We start from the raw sequence: 18,983 nt of genomic DNA, 5'->3' as shown, positions 1-18,983 counted from the left end.
GTCGTGGTTAAGTCCCTTCGAAAAACAAAGATTAACCCAGCCGCAGAGAAGCACCTGCAGCGTGTTGCTCTCCTCGCTTGTTGGAAGAGATGTGCTGTTCCAAGGACAGAGAAGCGCTCGTGGGCGGCTCGAGCCTCGGCCCCGTGGAGGAAGAGGTAGCTCATGCACCTGCTAAAATTAACCTGCTAATGTTAACCTGCTAACTTTGGGAGATAACAGCAAATATGGTCGATGTGTGTAATGTTACCTCAGCTTGTGTTATTTTCTGTTGATGTACCAGCTGTGAGTGTCGTTATGATGCTGTTGCTGTAGATCATGAGAGCATTATTACACCAAACTCAGCTGTGGTTGGATCTTATTCGTTATTAGCTAGTGCACCATGCACATAATCGTAATTTAACTGCTGTGTGTAGCTCTGTGTGTCTGTTGCTGTTCTGAATAACTGCGTCAGATTTTGGAAGGTGACGGTGCTCTTTGACTCTGCTCGTATACAAATCAGCCAGATTTAAACCTGTCGTATTACCATTTATCTGTGTTGCCGCTGGACAGCGAGCTGTAGGGCTGTTTGAAAACACTTCAGTTTTTAGCTCATGTCAAGCTCAGCGTTTTTTTTCCATTCACTGATATTTCAAACACAATGTGTCTGCCTTTGTGTGTTTCAAATGCTTTTTACAGTTTTGACAGGCCTGAATCAATGTCCGCCACTTTTTTGAGGAAATGAATTCAGTAGTATAAACATATAGAAATCCTTATGAAGAGATTATCAACCTGAATTGCAGTGTGAGGTACAAGGTTAAGTAGGTAATGAACAGTGCTGCAGTTCCTTTAAGGGGTACTCCATAAAATTGGAGGACTTGCAAGAAAAAGTGTTTTAAAAAGAATGGACAAGCATTGTTGAGTTTGACCCTAGTATGGGTCAAACTCAAAGCACAGTGAAAACTACATTTCCCATTCATTAGACTTTCCCTGACTGGTAAAACTAAAACTTGACATTCCCAGTTATAAGTTTGTAGTCACTTTAGTCATTTTTGCAGACTTTACAAAGCTCCCTACAGACATTATATAACTGTTTTCACAGACTGGGTAGTACTTAACATATGTAAAATTTGTGGAGTGCCCCTTTAATCTTTCAGATAACAGATTATTCTATTATTGAATGAAATCAAGGAAACATGAAGCCTACTGTTGAGTAATTGTAAGAGCTCTTGACAAGCTTCATTGGTAGGTATAGCACACTTGACAGAGACAGAGCGCAATATGTCATACTCTGAAAACCACGCCCACTGGAGGGCTGTTTTCCCCTCCAGTGGGCGCCGTAATATGCAAAAAAGGGCTGAAATGCTAACAAAATGCCTGTAGCTAGCTAAAAACATAAGATTTCAGCATGTCAAAGGATTATTTTAGCACCCGATGTTTACCAGAGAGGAAAAGGTAGTTCATGTTGAAACCTGTTGTATATGCTAAGATGCAATACATGGATGCAAAGGCTGATATCACCTCTAAAGTAGCATTAGCACAACTGTATAGCAAACTTCACTACATAACAGGCAGGCATAACACTTTTACACCTGATATGGCAACTACAAATTGTAAACATAGGCGAGGAAATTACACGCACAGACATGCAATCATTTCCCATTCAGGCTCTTTTTACAGTTAGCATTTCACAGCTGAATGCAGGTTAGCTATTCTGTGATTTAAAACACTGCATACCTTTCAATTAAACAGCTCTTCTGCTTTTACTGTCAACCTGCATATTCTCTGTGACTAGGAACGTGTCCAGGTATATCTGTCATTTTTACTGCGGTTTTAGAGCAGCAGGCTGTCAGTGCAGCTCTGTCTTTTCCACCACACGGCACACAGCCCAGTATCCACTTTGGTACGGCAGCCTATAAAAACTTAGTTCTGGGTTCTTTACCCTGTTAGTAGTGCATCCTACCTCACAGCAGCTTTTAGGTTTGCTAGCAGACAGAAGTGACAAGGAGGCACCTTCGCTCAATACAAAGTCAATGGAGTGCAATGAATTATTTTCCCCTCCGGGATGGGCGAGACTTAATTGCGCTCTGTCTCTATGTCTGCTGAGTTTACAACTGTTCTGTTGAAAATAGATTTTCAGTCTGCTGAACATCAGAAAAAAAACAATGAACACTAACACTAAGAGCGAAAATGAGTGTAGCGGCACTAGTCTTACCACGAGGGGCTGCAGAATAGGGCAGAGGAAGGGGCTGGTCTCGTGGAGTAAGGCCCCTCAGCAGTTCTGAGCGCTGGGCAGCCATGGCAGCTGCTGCAGGCCACTGGTGCATCTGCTGGGAGGTGATGTAGTCATTGAGCAGCGTCTGGCGGTTCTCCAGGGCTGCAGTGTCAGGAAAGCCACGAATGAGGTAGGGGTAGGGATGAGGGTATGCCGGGTTGGGGGCTAGGTGGCGAGGCAAGTAGTAGGCTGTGTGAAGAGTAGGAAATGTTGGTCATTCATATTGGACTAAATAACAAATCAAAGTGATTAAAGCTAACCCAATGTTTGCACTTTTTTTTCCTTGATTAGGTGGGCTGTGGGGGTGTGTTCAGACTGCTTTATTAAGGTTGTCCTCGCTCTACTGTTTTAGCAGCAAAACACTGTAAGAGGCTACATTGGTGTGGTTGTGGTGACACCACTACCGGTGAGAAGTTGAAAACAAACCAGGAAGGTAGAGTACCAGAGACATTGGTACTCTACTTGATATGTTCTCTTTCATGTACTCGATTGATAAAATAAGCGCAATTTTTTGCCAAACTACCCAGTCCCCCACAAAGGTTTCATTGTAATAAAAGCAAAGACTGTGATGCAAGGCTGTTACTGGTCTGAACACAGCAGGATAACTTAGGTCTTTATGATTATTATCAGAACATGGATTTTGTTGACCTCACATAGCTAGCAGGGCTCCACCCTACCTCAACAGAGCAGAGGGTAAATCAGGTCACAATAACTGAAAAAAACTAAGAGGGTGTGCATGGCATGCAAAGATTCAGAGACCTAATATTCTGCTCTCTCTCTTTTTAAAAAAAATTTAATTAGACTGTGGCTGTACCTGGGTCAATGGGTATGCCACGGGGCAGCACTGAAGGATCGAAGGCTAAGGGGATTTGACGGTAAACATCTGCAGCTCCCAGACCCTGCAGCACACGCTCATAGGTCTGTTGATCAGGAACACCTGGGAGTGGTGATTTGGTAGCACTCATCTCCCTGGGGGTTGGTGTAGCTTTACGCTCCTGAGGCTGATTCTTACTGGAACCTGGAGTAAAAACAGAAAGAAAACAGGAGAATTTCATAAACAGTCTTCAAGGGGTGAAGGATGAGTGAAGGAGTGTAGCTGTACAGAAACCTGTCAACAACTCAAGTGTCGGGCAACGCTGCACGTGAAGAGCAACCAGAAAAATGATGAACAAGATTCATTTCTTTCTCACTGTTGCATAATCACTCACACAGGACATTTTCATTTGTTACACACTGACTCTAGTTTACATACTTGCTATATTATTTAATAATTTATTTCAAAATAAAAGCTCACTGTCTTGACTGCATGAGATATACTCACCATCATGCTGCCTTTGGCTTGCCTCCCTGGACAGAGGGGAGCCACGATGTGAGGGTCCAGGGTAAGGGTTCCTTAAGGCGCCTTTGTCTTCATAGCCCACTGGGCTGTGATGGGCCTTACCTCCCTGCTCTGACCCCAGTGTAAGGGGAGATGAGCGGGCTATAGAGCTAGCCGTGCTGACCACTGCACTGGGGCGCCCTTTGGGTGCCTCTTCGTAGCGACCCCTCTCAGCACGCATGTCCAGATGGGGGGGTGTATTGTGGTAGGAACGTGGTGAACTGGCTATGATGGAGCGGACATCATGACGTTTCCCTGAACCAGCTGCTTCCTGCTTCATGGGTGTTCCCTGAAGAGAAGCATTACAAGGATTACTCAGTATTGTGTAGAGAGGGAAACAATTAAGGGTTGGATAGCATCTGTATGTGTATCCTGTGTATACCTGTGCTATGATGCCCTCCTTTGAAGGCTGTCTGAGCTCCTCCCTGGGAATGAGGTGGATGGAGCGCCCAGCCTCCTTCACCGTGGGTACCATGGCCTCTCTGCCTTTCATTGGGTCAGAAAGCGAACCAGGCCCACGCGGTGGAGAGCTCTCTCTCTTCATCTGCTTAGCCTCCCTCCTCAGGTAGCCATCCTGAGGGTCCAGATGACGAGGTATACCTGAAATCATAAGAATATGTGAAGAGTCTGCGACACATTTCATTTTTTTTTTTTCTTCCTTTCTTAATTCAGACAGAAGGAAGCTGAGAAAGGGAGAAACAAACATGAGAGACACAAAGAAAGGTTCTGATAGGATTATACCAGCTCATCTAACCCAGCAGGGGTTCTGAGAGGAGCTTCATACACTACTATCTCTGGGCAAGATGAGACAAGCTGGTTATCTGACACTACTGCTATCAGATTTAGATAAATATAAATATCAACATGAAAGTACTCCTGCCAGCGGGTGAGTTCTGGTAAGGTGGCACAATCTGTTTCTTGAAAGGAAAAAAGCAAAGAAAAATACAATGTTTCTCTGTAACTCTGCTGAGCAAGAACCGAGAGTACAGTCAGATGAAATGAGTGCACACTGAGTGAGTACTTTTTGGAAAAACACAAAGAGAATGCTAACAGAGACCACAATCAATGTTGAAAAGTATTATTTTGCAAACAGATACATTTACATTCAGTTCGAAGATTTCATCTGCTGCACCATCTTTAAGACTTTTCATATCCAGTCATATTGTGTGTCTTTAATCTGCCATGCCAATAATGCATGCTTCACTCAACTGTGATTGGTAAAACAATGTCAGCCTGTCTGTTTCTTTTCTTGACAACACACAGTGCATTCGGTTTCTTCTTAAATGTACATTTAGCAGAGAGAGAGAGAGATTTAAACATAAACGCTGTTCACTGTATGATTGGAGCTGACATTTTTTGTTATCAGGTTTGGACCAGAAACACAGCATACTGTCAAAAGGCTTTAGAAAAAAGTCTCTCATTGTAATGAATGCGATTTAAATAGTGTTTAATACTGAGAGGTCATCCTACCTTGTGAGATGGAACCGCGGATATGGTGAGTATCCTTGTAAGGTGTGTGGTGCGGACTGTCCCTGTCGTGAGGCATGGCTCGACCAATCAGACCTGAGGTAATGAGGGGTGTGAGATGCAATGCTATGGTGAAAATGATTCTTATTATTAATGAGAGTTGAACGAAAGTCAAACAAGATCAGATCCGGGACCACTTTGTGAGAGTGACAGATTGGTACCTTCACAGTTGGCAGCAGACAGTGAATCCCTCATAGGTAGTCCTCTGGAGATGCCTCCCTCCATAACATCATAAGGACGCTTCAGACCAAGAATTTCCCCAGGCTGCCCAGGGCCTCTGCCCTCATCTTTAGGGGTCTGAGAAGGCGGGCCTACAAATGACAAAGAGGGGTGAGTAGGTAGTGGACAGATAGAATGCTACTATAATTACATAAACATTACTTATTACGTTTGGGATAATACTCAGTGACATTGCTCATAAGTTGCATGAATGACTTGGGATGCAGTGCAGTACTCTTGTATTGTCTTGTGCTGACTTATACTCAGAATGAAAGCAATCGCTGGACGTCACATACAGTATGCTGTAGCCTGGCTGAAGTACTCACGGTCATATGTGAGGATGTGCCCACTTATGCCCTCGTAGACCACATGGCCTTTAGACAGTGCTTCATCCCGCTCCCTCTCAGCTCGGCTGGCACTTTCCTCTGTGATCAGACGGGTTATGGTTCCCTTATACAGCACATCAGCCGGTGTCCCCTGTGTTGAGTAGAGGAGAAATGAGACCAGCACTTTGTCATCTTACTGTGAAGCAGTAGCTGTTGTCAAGACAGTGTGCCTGCAGGCCTCCTCTGTGGGGATACTTCCAGCAGAGGCTCCCGCTCTCAGGGCAGCTCCACTGTCAGGACAGGAAAAGCCACCAAAATAAAACGAAACACCCGAGAGGATACCTCTTCTGGAGAAAAGACCACAGAACTATCGGCTGTCACAGCAAATACATGTTGCTGTTTAACGTGATGTTGTCCGTGATATATGTTAAATAATTCTATCAAAGCAGTGAACTTAGTATCCTATGAATTATTTAAATGTAGTGATTTATATGTCAACATACCATGTAAAGTGATTGACTCTGCCAATATAACGAGACATACTGATTCAGTAATTATATGCTATCAATGTAGCAGTATTATTTAAATACTGAATGTATTGATTTTTTCTGTCAATATAGCACATCATGATTAACTCATGAACAAATATAGCCAATAACTCCTTGATTCAATAATCACTGCTTATCGCTTTGATACGCTGCTTTGATATAGCTACTATTTAAACAACTAAACATGAATCATGAATTGCCTTATTTAATTACTTGACTAACAAGTCACATTCATCATTGTCACCACTATGTACAGCTCTTGAAAACAACCATGGACACATCTCCTGTCTTCTTCCACATTTTTTCGGAAAGAAAAAAAACAAACAAAAACAAAACAAAGAAACAAACAAAACATGTTATTTCCTGTACTGACAGTGGAGCTGCCCTGAAAGCGTAGTCGACACCAAAAGCGTCCCCGCAAAGGAGCTGTGCAGCTAGACCCATCTTGCTTCCAGCAGTCATTTCTAACAACAAACTAGACAGTTATCCTCCCCACAAAAAAAAAACAAACAAACAAAAACCCACAGCTTTGAAATCCAAAAGAGTTCTCCCAGAAGGTGCACCCACTTGGCAACAGTAGGTGACAACAGGCAGCTTTGTTAAAACCTTGAGTCACATCACTTGTACACCGAGTATGAGTCATATTTCTACACTGCTTAGTGGAGGGACGAGAGTGGGGGTGGGTCGATGGTTAAGGAGGCACAATAGTGCTCGATATCACATTTCTTCTCTGTTGATTGCAGCTCTTTCGGGTGTTTCAAGAAGACACTGATGAAGGTTGGGGTTCTATGTAGTGGGGGGGGGGGTTTCTGACGACAAAATCAGACACAGTTCTCAACTATTCTTTGCCTCTTTGCCATAGTAGCGAGTGCAGCATTGACGCATCTGGGTGCTCTCACATACATCAATCAATCCATCTATCTGCGAGCTAGACAAACAAATGAGCTGTGTCTCAACAACTGATTGTGTTATCTCTTTCACTTTTTCCTTAGTAATCTATTATAGTGGGTAACAGCCTCCTCAACACTCATTTGCTGTTGTATGCCAGTTGGATGTGATATTACAGTGGGCATATCAATGACTGGTTTAGCCAGCATCTAGAGCAAACAGATAAATGAACGAGGGAACAGATGCAGTACAGTGTGTACCTGTTGCTAGGGTGACTAGGGGCGCTCAGAGCTGTGGTTATGTCACAGCAGCAGGGAAATCCAGCAGCCACAGCACTTGGCCTGCCTCATGACCTCTCAACAGCTCTGCTGCTCTCTTTCATCATAAGCACACAAATCATAGCCAAGTAACACGAAGGCTGCTACTCTGACGCCAGTGGCTTTAAACGGTATGGGCAGGTGCCAACCAACAGTAGAGATATGGGCAAAACTGGTGGCATCCAGCACACAGAGTGGGAATAATGATGAAATAATTAGCGTGGGTTGTCTGCGTAACAGCCATATAAGCTGCTATCATGAACCTTCACATAGTGAAGTGACATAGTGTTAGTTTCAGTTCACTATATATATCTATCAGCCTACATACAAAGAAAATCACATCAACATGAGCACACTGCTTCTTCATAGTAATCTGAGGGCAAACGCTGGGCCAATATTATCTTACACACACACATATATATATATAAGTAATAATATATATTGGCTCATTTACAGTGGCTCATTTTCAAACTGACTTATTTAATGAATTTCAGAGGTTGTCCAGAGGTTCTCTAAATAAAAGGGGAAGAGAATTGTTGGTCAGTTGTCTGTCGTAATGCACTACCTTAAGTTCAACACTGTCAGCAGAATATTCATAACGCTCTCACATCAGGATTGTCACACCCAGTGATAACTAACTGCACAAGACTGCACAGGCGATTCTGCTACCATGAGAGTAAAACAATAGTAGCAGAGCATTTATCTGTGGATTACACCAGTTTTCCATCATCAAACTAGCAGCATAAGAGTCTTTTGTGGGGGTAGTACAAGGATCCCTCGCATAAAATGTACAAAAAGTTATATGTAATTTTTTTTTTTAAATGCTGTGTCTAAAACAACAGATGTGTTCTGAATATTAGGTCATTTAGCTCTCAAACATATCTTAACTAGATCAATTTACTAAATTGAAAGTAGGTCTACTGTAGGTCAATTGTGCACTGTGCAACTGTGTTATGTAGGAAAATATAAATATCAGCAGATGTTCAGATAGTGGAAGATTAAGATTGGAGTCAAGAAAAAAAAAAACTTTCTTACAATAATAATTTCTGATCAGCACTATTTAGAAGGACCAAGGACCTTGACTTACAAGACACTGCTGTCTAAGCTCACCTGAGTGATGGAGCCCCCTCGGCAGGAGATCGAGGAATCCGGATGCATTCTGGTCCCTGGGATGCCCTTAGTGATGCTACCTCCCTGAACAGCTGGAATGGAAGCTGCAAAGATAATAAGACAGACGTTTCTGTCACTAGAAGCCAAAATGCAAAGCAGTATTAAGAAAAGCCAAAGTGGAACACAATTTGCACAGCACAGCTGCAATCAAAGCAAATGATAAATGTTTTTGAGATCACTGTTTGTTGTGTTAAAATGTAATTATAATTCTCAACTTTGAAAAGTGTTGAGGCACCACTGACAGTAATTACACCTCTGAATCCTCTTGGGTATGCGTTTACCAGCTTTGCACACATGGATTTGGACAGTTTCTCGCATTCTTCAGATCCTCTAAAGCTCCGTCAGATTAGATTAGCTTCACTGAACTGAACTCTCCACCAATTTTCAATTGAGATTTTAGTTTAGCCTGGGCTACTCAAGTACATTCAGAAACTTGTCCCAAAGTCACTCCAGTGTGGTCCTTGTGTGTGCCTCAGGCCATCCACGCTGGAAAATGTGAATCTTTGGCCCAGTCAGAGAACTTGTGCACTCTGGTGAAGAACCTCTCTGTATGTGGCACAAATGTATAAAAAGGCTATACATACATCCTACCAGAAAGGCCTAATTGATGGGAGCTGCAGACATGGTGGTCCTTGTAGATTTTTCAATTTTTTACAGAAGAACTCCTCATTCAAGTGCCCGCTGGGTTCTTAGTCACCTCACTGGCCAATGACTCTCTTAACCAATTACTGACTTTGGGGTGAACACATACAAGACGTCTCGATTATAAACTTCTTCCATTTGAAAAAGATAATGGAGTCTACTGTTGGTATTTTAAATGCTTTCCAAGAAAAACTGCCTTCACACAGTTCTATTTTGGCAGTCTTGTCTGTTGAACACAATGGCTTGCTTTGTGCTGTCCTATTAATTTTTTTGTTTGTTTGTTTTCTAGTTCATGTCTAATTTAATAAACATTATGGCATCATGGTTGATTGCAAACAACTGAACTGAACTACACAATGCGAGGAAAAATGCAGAAGCAAAGCAGAAACACTGTTTTGTATGGAAATCAAATATAAAAGAAGAAAAGGCGACCATCTACCTCTTCCAGCAGGGTTATCATGAGGTGTCCCCTGGGTCGACAGGTTGTCAGCTTGAGACGACGAGCTGCGAGGGGATAACTGTTCCTGTTTTACCACCGGGAACGGACCTGCTGTACAGTGTGTGACAATTTGGGAAAAGCGAGGAATGAACAGAGGTAGTGAGAAAGACATATCCATGGTGACGGAACAGATAATCAGACCTCGCTGTCAGCTGTGATGGCCGTTGTAGAATAGAAACTTGGCATGAAGCAAAACTGGAAGTGCACTAGTCCTTCCAGACAATTTTACTCACCAACTTTCCTCTGATCCATCCAAGACAAGCCCATCTGTGTAGGCATCTTCCCATGGTCCAACCCATGAGCTGGGCTGTGCAATTGTACTGGGGTACCCTGAAGAAGCACATATTTCATCATAATGGTGACTTACATTATAGTGTTAACTATGCAGTAACATTAGTTTGTCAGATTCTAATTTGAATTATTCTTTGTTTGTTTCAGTACTACACTACCACTGGTAGAATATTTTAGATAGTGAATATTGTTATGTAGTGTGCTACTGTTATTCAAAAGTGAGCCCTGGTTTTCATCTGTATGCTGCTACGTACCTGTGTGATGGAGCCTCCTGGCTTGGTGGAGGAAATAAGAGGTGGTGGTTCTGGCATGGTGAGGGGTCTCACTGCTGCCAGTCTACCACCGTCCTGTGGCAGACTAGAGAGTGCAGAGTGGCCTGCTTGCGGGAACGCTGGCAGGAAGGAGAGATTATGAGATTTGAGTATTTGTTTTTGGCAGAGGGTTTATAGAGGCATTATAGACAAGCAAGAAGAAGGGGCTTTGTTGCCATAATACAGTATACAATATATATAACAAACAACATAAATTAGGCCTGTTAGGAATATAAAGACAGGACAGAACAGGGAGGAGGACTTACAGTTGAAGTGGAGTAGGTGCTGGTCGTGACTGATCTTGGCCATGTCTCGTGGGGACATGGGGTAAGGGGATAGAACTGGCCGACCCAAGTTAGAAGTCCTCAGGTCATCGGGGCCCAGTGCCTGCCTCTTGGCTTCACCATGCGGAGAGAAAGACCGGGACTTTTCTGCAATGGCAACGCACGTACATAATCAGAAACCAAAGTAGAGCACTCAGCTAGACATCCATTATTTCAAGATGCTGTCGTTGCTATATCGATGCTAGTTCACTGGTGTCAACATCAACACCGTCGTCAGTGTTGTCCATGTGCACATGGCATTCATGCCACTTCCCGGCCAGAGTGACACACCGCCGAATTAATATACTAACATACACAACAACCCACTGCTAATATTTATTGTAAAGTACACAAAGTAAAATCCAGCAGAGGAGGGGTGAGCACCCTGCAGTGTGGTAAAGTGTTCATTAAAAAGGAATAGGGGGAGAAGGCAAGGGGTGAACCTACTTAATCCCTGCAGGAGGGTCAGTAACCACCTCTCGTTGCCTTCCAGCTCTGAAGGGACACAAACACACCACAGATCATCGCATCCTCACAGAATTGATCTCTCTCCCACACAAATATGTAAACACTTTACTACCATAACCACAGGGTGTGAATTTTGTGTTCCCACCAGCCAAAGGCAGGACTTTTTAAACCTTTTTTTTCTTTCCTAAAGTCATAAAAGAGAGGAAAAAGTGTCTTCTGTACTTTGGAGTTCTCAGCTGCTGTGCCCAGTTGGTTATAAAAGACTTGTCTTTGACTGGATTGTACCGTGTTCTCTGATATTCACATCCCACAAGCTCACAGTAAGTGCACTGAACTAGACTATATTCCCTTCTGGGTCAATAGCAATACCAGATCATTTATCAGATCCCTCTCCACAAGCGTCCCAGAAACACTTGAATACCCTAAACACTAAAGAACACAGACTCAAGGTTAGAGCATGTAGCAAGGACCAACTAAGTAAAACTAGATCAAACACTACTAAAACTGCATAATATACAGCACTTTCATTAACCTCCGTTGTCTTTATATAAATTCCATTATTCCTTTTTTTTCAGAGAAAAATCTTGTTTCCCCATCAGATGTTAAATCCATTTATGCTGCACATTTTTACTGGGGTTTGACAATTCCAGCAATGTACCATGTAAACAGACATGACCCTGAAGAAGAGCGATACTAGAGATCATACAGAGAGGAAATGATGGTTTGGGAAAAAGACAGAGGGACAATGAGGAAAAAAGCAGTTAACTGTGGCAAGGGTTGCTTCATTTGTAACTATCTGCTAACAAAACATTCTATGCTACTCTAAATACTAGCTGACTGGTGAAACATTGACATGACTTATGATTTTTAAAGGATTTAGCAGCCAGGTGAAGCTCAAGGCAATAAAACAACTTTCTTGTCATGATGGGGGTTAGCATACCATCTTTGTCGCTGGTGGAGGGGCTGCGTGGACGGACACGAGGGCTGCTGCTGTGAAGAGCCTCCCTGTCTCTGTCTGCCTGCGTGGTGTAAGGCTGCTGTTTGCCCGGCTGGCCTGAAAGCTGCTGCTGTTGTTGCTGCAGTTGTTGTTTGACCTCCTGAGAGGACTCCCCATGAGCCATGGTGATCTGTTGCTGGTACAATGCCAGGGCGTGGGGGGGCAGCACGCCCTTGCCCCCACTCCGCTGACTGCCCTGTACAGACGCTTCTGGCATCTACACACAGGATGAGAGGGAATTAAATAGGTTATATATACGCACACCAAACACACATAACACCTGACCCACTCCTACCTGGCATTTGACATATGGTTAGCCGCAAACAGTGTCTGATAACCATGATAGCTAAAAAAACATCTCTTCTTTCTTGGTAAGGTAAAGTTGCCCTAACGCCTAGCATCTTGTTTCTTCTCCACCAATCAATCTATCCCATCTTTCTCCATCTGGCTGGCTTATCTTATACAAATATGACTTAACAATTTCACCTGCTGCACTCTTATCTCTGTAAGCAGAGAAACAGGGATAGTGTTGACACCACTGCAATGGAGTGCCAAAGTGTGTGTGTTTGTCTGAGCTGAGCAAATCAGTTTTCTGTTACAGAACACTACCTGGGTCAAAGATGCTTTCCAAGGATGGAAAAGCTGTAATGTTCCTCACCTAACTGTTGTTTGATGTGTGAGAAGACTGATAAAAACAGACGGTGAGCCCGCAGGCACACAGAGTTTAAATAGTTACTCACAATAGGTGGTATAGCAGCAGCCCTCTGTTTGAGCTGTTTGAGGTCCATGGGCTTCTGCAGTGGGGAGGATATGACCCCATCATGAGCGTAGTTCAGCAGGCTTGGCCGTGGAGAAGTCATTCTACACACACACACAGACAGAGATCAGTTCCTTCTTTTATTTGCTTTGCCCGCTTGAATCCAAACACAACATAGTTTTTAGAAAAGATACATTTTTAAAACCCGGAAAAAAAACAAAGCACCACAAGGAGAGCAGAGGTTGTTGCTGTGTTCCCATCTCACACGTCTGTCTACCCATTCCCCCAGGACACAGCCATATTCAAAAATACTCATTCACTAATCAAACTATTGAAGTATTTGAATAATTGAATGTGTGTGTGTGTGTGTGTCTCTGTGATATGATGTATGTGGGATATGTGTGAGCCCGAGAAAAAAAAAAAAAAATTCAATTTAAAATCCATAACCTCGTCTCGCACGTCTGTCGAAAGCACACAACATACACTGTGTAACAGACAGACACACACTTTGAGGCACAACAACACAAAAGTTTACACACACATACATGCATGCACACACAGACACACACCCACACTCACTCACTCTCTTTGTTTGCTTTGGCAGAGAGGGCAGCGTTTCCCTCAGCTCTGCCAGTACATGCAGTCTGCTGTCATGGAAAAAATTGAACAAATACCGTGCAAACAAGACTAATCACTCCTCCCACGCACTTTGACACCCATTTCTTGTGGCCTCATTCACAGACACACACATATATGGTATACATATATATCTATCTATATATGTATAGATATATATGTATGTTCATTCATACAAAATAAGTCTCTGCTTGATAGAAAAGAGCAACCTGTAGTGTACGCACAAGTGGTTTGCCAAATATGGCTTCACTGCTGTACAGTGTAACTAGGCAACTAATAACACTTAAAAACCCTCACTGCTTTATTTTCTGATGTTTGCTGTGGAAGACCAGAAAAGTAGGACACCTAGTAAACCAAAGCCCAAAAACCAGAAGCCTTTTGACACTAATAATGTCAACCAGACCCAATGATGTCATTGATAAAAATGCAGCAGGGGAGAAACATTGTTTTTCAATTAAATGAATGGGAAATGATTGTTTTTTGCATTTTAAAAAACAATCTATTTACCACTAAACTTCCTGTTATGAAGTTCTTACCTGTTCTTATCTGTGTTGTCTGTCTCTTCCACCTCATCAGCACTGCAAGTGGCACTAGAGTCACTGTCCCCATGGGAGCCCGTTTTGGTCCCATGGTCCTTCTTGGAGCTCTTGGTGGAGCTCTTGACATCCTCAGTCTCTGCTGTAGGAGGTTTTTTGTCTGTGGCATCGCTGGGTGGTGGCTGCAGCTGCTCCTTGTTAGGTTCTCCTGTCTCAGTCTTTATCTCCTGCTTGATAGATGTGTCTGCATCTTCCTTGACTGGGGGTTTCTCATCCCCGGCCTGGCCCATGTCTCCCTCCTTGTCCCCGGTGTTGGAGCTGGCCTTCGACCTGCTTGAGCCCTCCTCTTTAGTCTTGCTGTCCTCTGATGAATGTGGTGAGGGCAAGCTCTCTGTGTCAGAGCTGTTGTTGGCTCCACCTGGCAAAGACAAGAGGACAAAGGGAGACACAGATCAGAAGACAGGACTGGGCTTACATTGTTAATCGTGTTATATCTCCTTGTCCTTTTTTCTTCCATCTTTCCCCCCATCTCTCTTTGCTAAACCAGATTCTTCACAGTGCCACTCTTCTGCCTAATCAGGTTTCACTGTACAATAAGGAGGAACACAAAACCAATTGGGATGAAATCCCCTGGGGCTTTGGCGCTCCATTGTGGAAGTAGAGTCTGTACAGTATACTTCAATCAACAAACTACAGCAGGATTTTCAGGATTCTATTATGTTTGTCATTGTGGAATATAATTCTTGAAGCTAACAGTGAGCTACTCAAAGAGTTCTGCCTTTACATTAAGGATCAGGAACAGGACATACTGCAAAGTAGTCCTGAGACCTCCATTTTTCTCTGCTCACTGTTTTGACAAAATACAGGTCCACAGCAACAGGAATGACTTTTTTTTCTTGCTTTATATAATTGATTGCTGACACACACTATTACTCGAAAAATGCTTTATACTAAGAATAGACAAAATCCTTTTTTAAACAGGAGACACAACCTTAATTGATAAATCCAGGTAAACCTCTGATTTATACAATGTAGCGTTATGTATGCAGCTCTTGGGAGTGATGTACCTTCTCCATCTTCAGCGGCCTCCTCTTCATTACCACTGGCCCCTGAACCCTCCATCTCCTCCTCCTCTGCTGCGTACGGGGCACTGGCCTCCTCATTCTGTGGGGCTTTCCCCCTACGACGGGCTTTTCGCTCCTTCTCCTGGGTGAAAACCAACACACACTAAATAAAAACTGCCAAGAGACCAAAGAGCTCCAGAAGATACCCAGAAACAATCTTATAGCTAAGGGGTGCACAGAAAGCATTTAGTACTTTATTTTTTCATCCTTATGATTTCTGCTATTTTCAAACTGAGAGGAACACATAAGTCTCAAAAATGTTCCCTTTGCCTACCGATTTCATTTTATGCTGCTGCAGAATCTCATCAAGTTTTTGCCTCTTCTTGTAGTTGAAGTAGAAGTTCTTGCACTGAGACACAGTTTTTGATCCCACCATCTTGGCGATGGCGGACCAATTCCTACCATATTGGAGAAGGCCTGGAATAAACAGATGGACAGGCAGAGGGATTAGGATACTGAACAAGAACAACGACAGACATGGATGACATGTGGCCTTGAACAATAACAATGTCTCCTTTCCATCTCAAATGCAGTTGTAAAATATGGTGTAAGATGTGCAAAGTGCACTTGTTGTAAAGATTGTAAATGTAATGGTAATTTTGGTTTATGCACTATTACACATATCACCAACCACAATCTCTCCAAGTCCATAGTGTGGGAGCCTCTCTGATAAATCAATAGCCATAAACATCTGTCTATATACAGCTGTCAAAACTGTAGTACAGCCTGGGAGTTTAGCTCACAATGCAACATATGAGCAGTGTGGCTCAATGCCATATGCTTCCTATATAGAGAAAGCCAGAGAGAAATGGAGAGGGGAGTGGTGGTGTGGTAGCTCAATCACCTATTATACTGCGTCTATGATACCGATGACATCACTAACTCTCCCCACTGGGGTCACTCTGTGTCATATTCTGACTGACTTTGATGTGACCCAGTTCCAAGAAACCCTAGTCCTTTACCCAGTCAACCACATGATTGTGCCTTACACAAGAGTCTACAGGCACCCGCTGGGCCAGAGCTGTGATAGATCAACCTGTCATGAAACACACACACACACGGACACACAACTACTCAGTGTATGTGTGCTAAAAGAAGAGATGTAGAGGGCAGTCAGTGGGCAACTGCTAGTGAGTGAGAAAGACAGATAGCGTAGAATTTGCTCCGGTGTTTCCCCTCCAGAGTCTGCTGTTAGCTAAAGGCAGCTCATTAACAGTGTGTGCTGTAAGAGGCTTAGCTTACACCACCCACTTGTTTCCTGTGCCAGTCTGACAGGCCCTGGCAGCAGGACAGCCTCTCAAAGGGTTGTGGGGGGTGTTATTAACAGGCACAGAGCCAACACCTCCTGGGATAACCTTGGACAAGGGTTCAGAGGTCTCTGCATCTCATCGCTTAATGGAGGCAGTAGGACAACAAGCAGAACTCTGAGCCAAAGGAGAGGAAAGGACAGCTGTTTACAGCCCTGTCATTTCAATTCTCATATTAATCAGACTGACTCTGATATCAACAGTTTATAGAATGATACTACTAATAAGTAACAACTGCAATAAAAGCTTATCTAATAGTCGTTTACAAGTTCAATATCTAGGGTAATATTCACAAGATTGCATGTATTTATGATGTGAGGATACAGAAAAATGACATGTTGTATCCACAAACGTATCTGCATTGTAACACTTCAAGCTCAATTCACCCCTTGAAATGCCATATTTATCTTTACGTTGACATAACTCAAACGCCACCTGTGACAGACACCTACTGATAAAATAAAAACTTTTGCCAAACGGGACTAGCAATGCTGTGCGCCTTCCAGCAAAAATGAGAAGCTGTATGATATTCGCTGTCATGCTGAGAATATGACATATAAAAAGAGCTACCATAACAAGTAAAAGCGATCTTCAAGTCTGAACTGTTGGTGTCTAAAAGCTGCTGCACACCTACAACCTGTCAAGTGTTAAAAGTGGAAGAGGTATTTCAGCTGAAATATTCATTTGCTGCCACTGAAGGCAATGCTAGGAAAGCTTCTCCGAGAGAAAAGAACAGAGACCGCTCAGCCTGACTCACTCCTAGAGAACAGGGACACATGACTGACACCTATTAACCTTTTACAGCCGTCTCAGAAGAGGGGAGGAGGGGGCAGACTGCCCTACAAGTCAGACACCACTCCAACCAGCCAGAGTACACACAAACATTCATGTGCACAAACAGTGGCATAATATCAAGTAGGACAAACACTTTGCTCTGCACCCAGTGAACCTGAAGTAATAACAATGCAATTCATTTACTCAGAGTCAAAGGTCACTTTGTTTTGACCTCCAGCTACATCCAGTTTATTCCATTGTATGCAAGCACACAAAGCACAATCTCAAGCTGCTCTGGTTGACTCAAGGCCTTAGTTGCTGTAGCAACACACATGGAACAAACATCCAATCAGCAGTCGCAATACTGAAGCAGGTGGTAGCCTCACACCCAATCAGAACCCTGTATTCCCTTTAGCTCCTCCCAGAGAAAGTCCAATCAACACCTGGTGCAGTCAGAAAGTGGTTGTTCCTGTCTGTCACATGCCTATCACTCCAGCCGTCGTCTCGTGGCCCTGCTCTGGATAACACTATCAGACGGTCTGATCTCTGTAGGGCCAGCCGGGAAGCTCTTCAGGGCTGGGCCTTCCTATCCAGAGCAGAGGAGATGAAAACAGCTCAGTCTCGGCGCTCTTCCTGCCAGCTGGCTTGATACTTGAGCCGGTGTCAGGTTGACATGCTCCAAAACAGCACATGCTCCTGGCCTCTCCCCTCCTTTCCTCTTCCCTGTGCTTCAGTAAGTGCTGGTCTGTTCTTCTCTGCCGTGTCTCTCCCCAATGGCGGTCGTCTGGGAAGACTTCCACAGGAAAGTGGGACTGTGGGGCGGTGCTATGTGCTCAGCCTCTCTCTCTCCTCATCTGATCTCTCCTCTATCTCTCTTTTTTTCCTCCCTCCCTCTCTCCGTCGGTCCGTCCCTCCCCTTACCTCACTCTGCCAGCAGGCACCGCGGCACGCACACACTCACACACACACACACACACACACACCAACCAAGGCACATACAAACGCATGAGTGAGTACACACTCACTCGAACCCTCTCTCTCCCTCTTGTTAATACTCTAGCACACAGACGCAAACACACACTCAGGCAGTCCAAGAGTAAACAGAGAGCGGAGAGAGAGAGAGATAGAGGGAGAGGGAGAAAGGAGAGAGAGGGAAAGAGAGAGCAAGAGAGAGAGAGTGAGAGAGAGAGAGTGTGCGCGCAGCCCAGAGAGAGAGAGGAGAGATAGAGAGAGAGAGAGAGTCACTGAGCCAAAGAGACAATGGAGAAAGAGGAAGGATACAGAAGTTGAGAGTAAGCAAAGAGCGAAGAGGGGGAGACACGGGGGGGGGGGGGGGGGGGGGGAGCAAGGGAGTTGATGTTGATACCATGAGAAAGCATAAAGGCTTTCACATTTTTCCTGACTGACCTGCTTTTCATCTTGAATGTGACCTCTCTCCAGTCTATAACAACACAGAGTGAGGGAGAGAGAAAGTGAGTGGGGGAATGAGTCGCTTGCCAAATCTTCCACAGCTCTTGCCAATCTGGGCTGGTGCCATCTCCCATCGAAGAGAGACGGACAGAACGAGAGACAGAGATAGAGCAACAGTGGAGAAGGAAGAGAAAGATAATATAGCATTCTCTACCTGCTGCTCCTTTAAATGGGTTCTTCCAGCAAGCAGAGCAAGGGCCATTATCCAGCTGCCTGCCTGCACC

At 43.9% G+C, this 18,983-nt stretch overlaps 1 protein-coding gene across 8 annotated transcripts in view; it reads right to left on the bottom strand.

Annotated features, from left to right (window-relative positions):
* ncor2 (nuclear receptor corepressor 2) overlaps positions 1–18,983 on the bottom strand; it is a 105,529-nt gene that overhangs the window by 12,727 nt on the left and 73,819 nt on the right. For 3 of the 8 annotated variants that reach the window (XM_042420152.1, XM_042420146.1, XM_042420147.1), the window contains exons 18-35: positions 15,483–15,625; positions 15,152–15,290; positions 14,085–14,502; positions 12,896–13,016; positions 12,099–12,372; positions 11,138–11,185; positions 10,634–10,798; positions 10,311–10,447; positions 9,999–10,095; positions 9,706–9,816; positions 8,565–8,668; positions 5,702–5,852; positions 5,318–5,467; positions 5,100–5,192; positions 4,012–4,229; positions 3,573–3,918; positions 3,066–3,269; positions 2,192–2,440 (exon numbers count right to left, since the gene is read on the bottom strand). In XM_042420152.1, coding sequence (XP_042276086.1) covers positions 2,192–2,440; positions 3,066–3,269; positions 3,573–3,918; positions 4,012–4,229; positions 5,100–5,192; positions 5,318–5,467; positions 5,702–5,852; positions 8,565–8,668; positions 9,706–9,816; positions 9,999–10,095; positions 10,311–10,447; positions 10,634–10,798; positions 11,138–11,185; positions 12,099–12,372; positions 12,896–13,016; positions 14,085–14,502; positions 15,152–15,290; positions 15,483–15,625 — 3,168 coding nt within the window. The remainder of the gene's footprint in view (positions 1–2,191; positions 2,441–3,065; positions 3,270–3,572; positions 3,919–4,011; positions 4,230–5,099; positions 5,193–5,317; positions 5,468–5,701; positions 5,853–8,564; positions 8,669–9,705; positions 9,817–9,998; positions 10,096–10,310; positions 10,448–10,633; positions 10,799–11,137; positions 11,186–12,098; positions 12,373–12,895; positions 13,017–14,084; positions 14,503–15,151; positions 15,291–15,482; positions 15,626–18,983) is intronic. The other 5 variants (XM_042420149.1, XM_042420153.1, XM_042420148.1 and 2 more) reach the window with 4 other exon arrangements.

The sequence above is a fragment of the Thunnus maccoyii genome, chromosome 9 (genome assembly GCF_910596095.1).
Source record: "Thunnus maccoyii chromosome 9, fThuMac1.1, whole genome shotgun sequence".
In the NCBI taxonomy this organism is placed as follows: domain Eukaryota; kingdom Metazoa; phylum Chordata; class Actinopteri; order Scombriformes; family Scombridae; genus Thunnus; species Thunnus maccoyii.
Note: the sequence above shows the minus strand (reverse complement) of the source record. Positions and strands in the feature narration are given on the sequence as shown.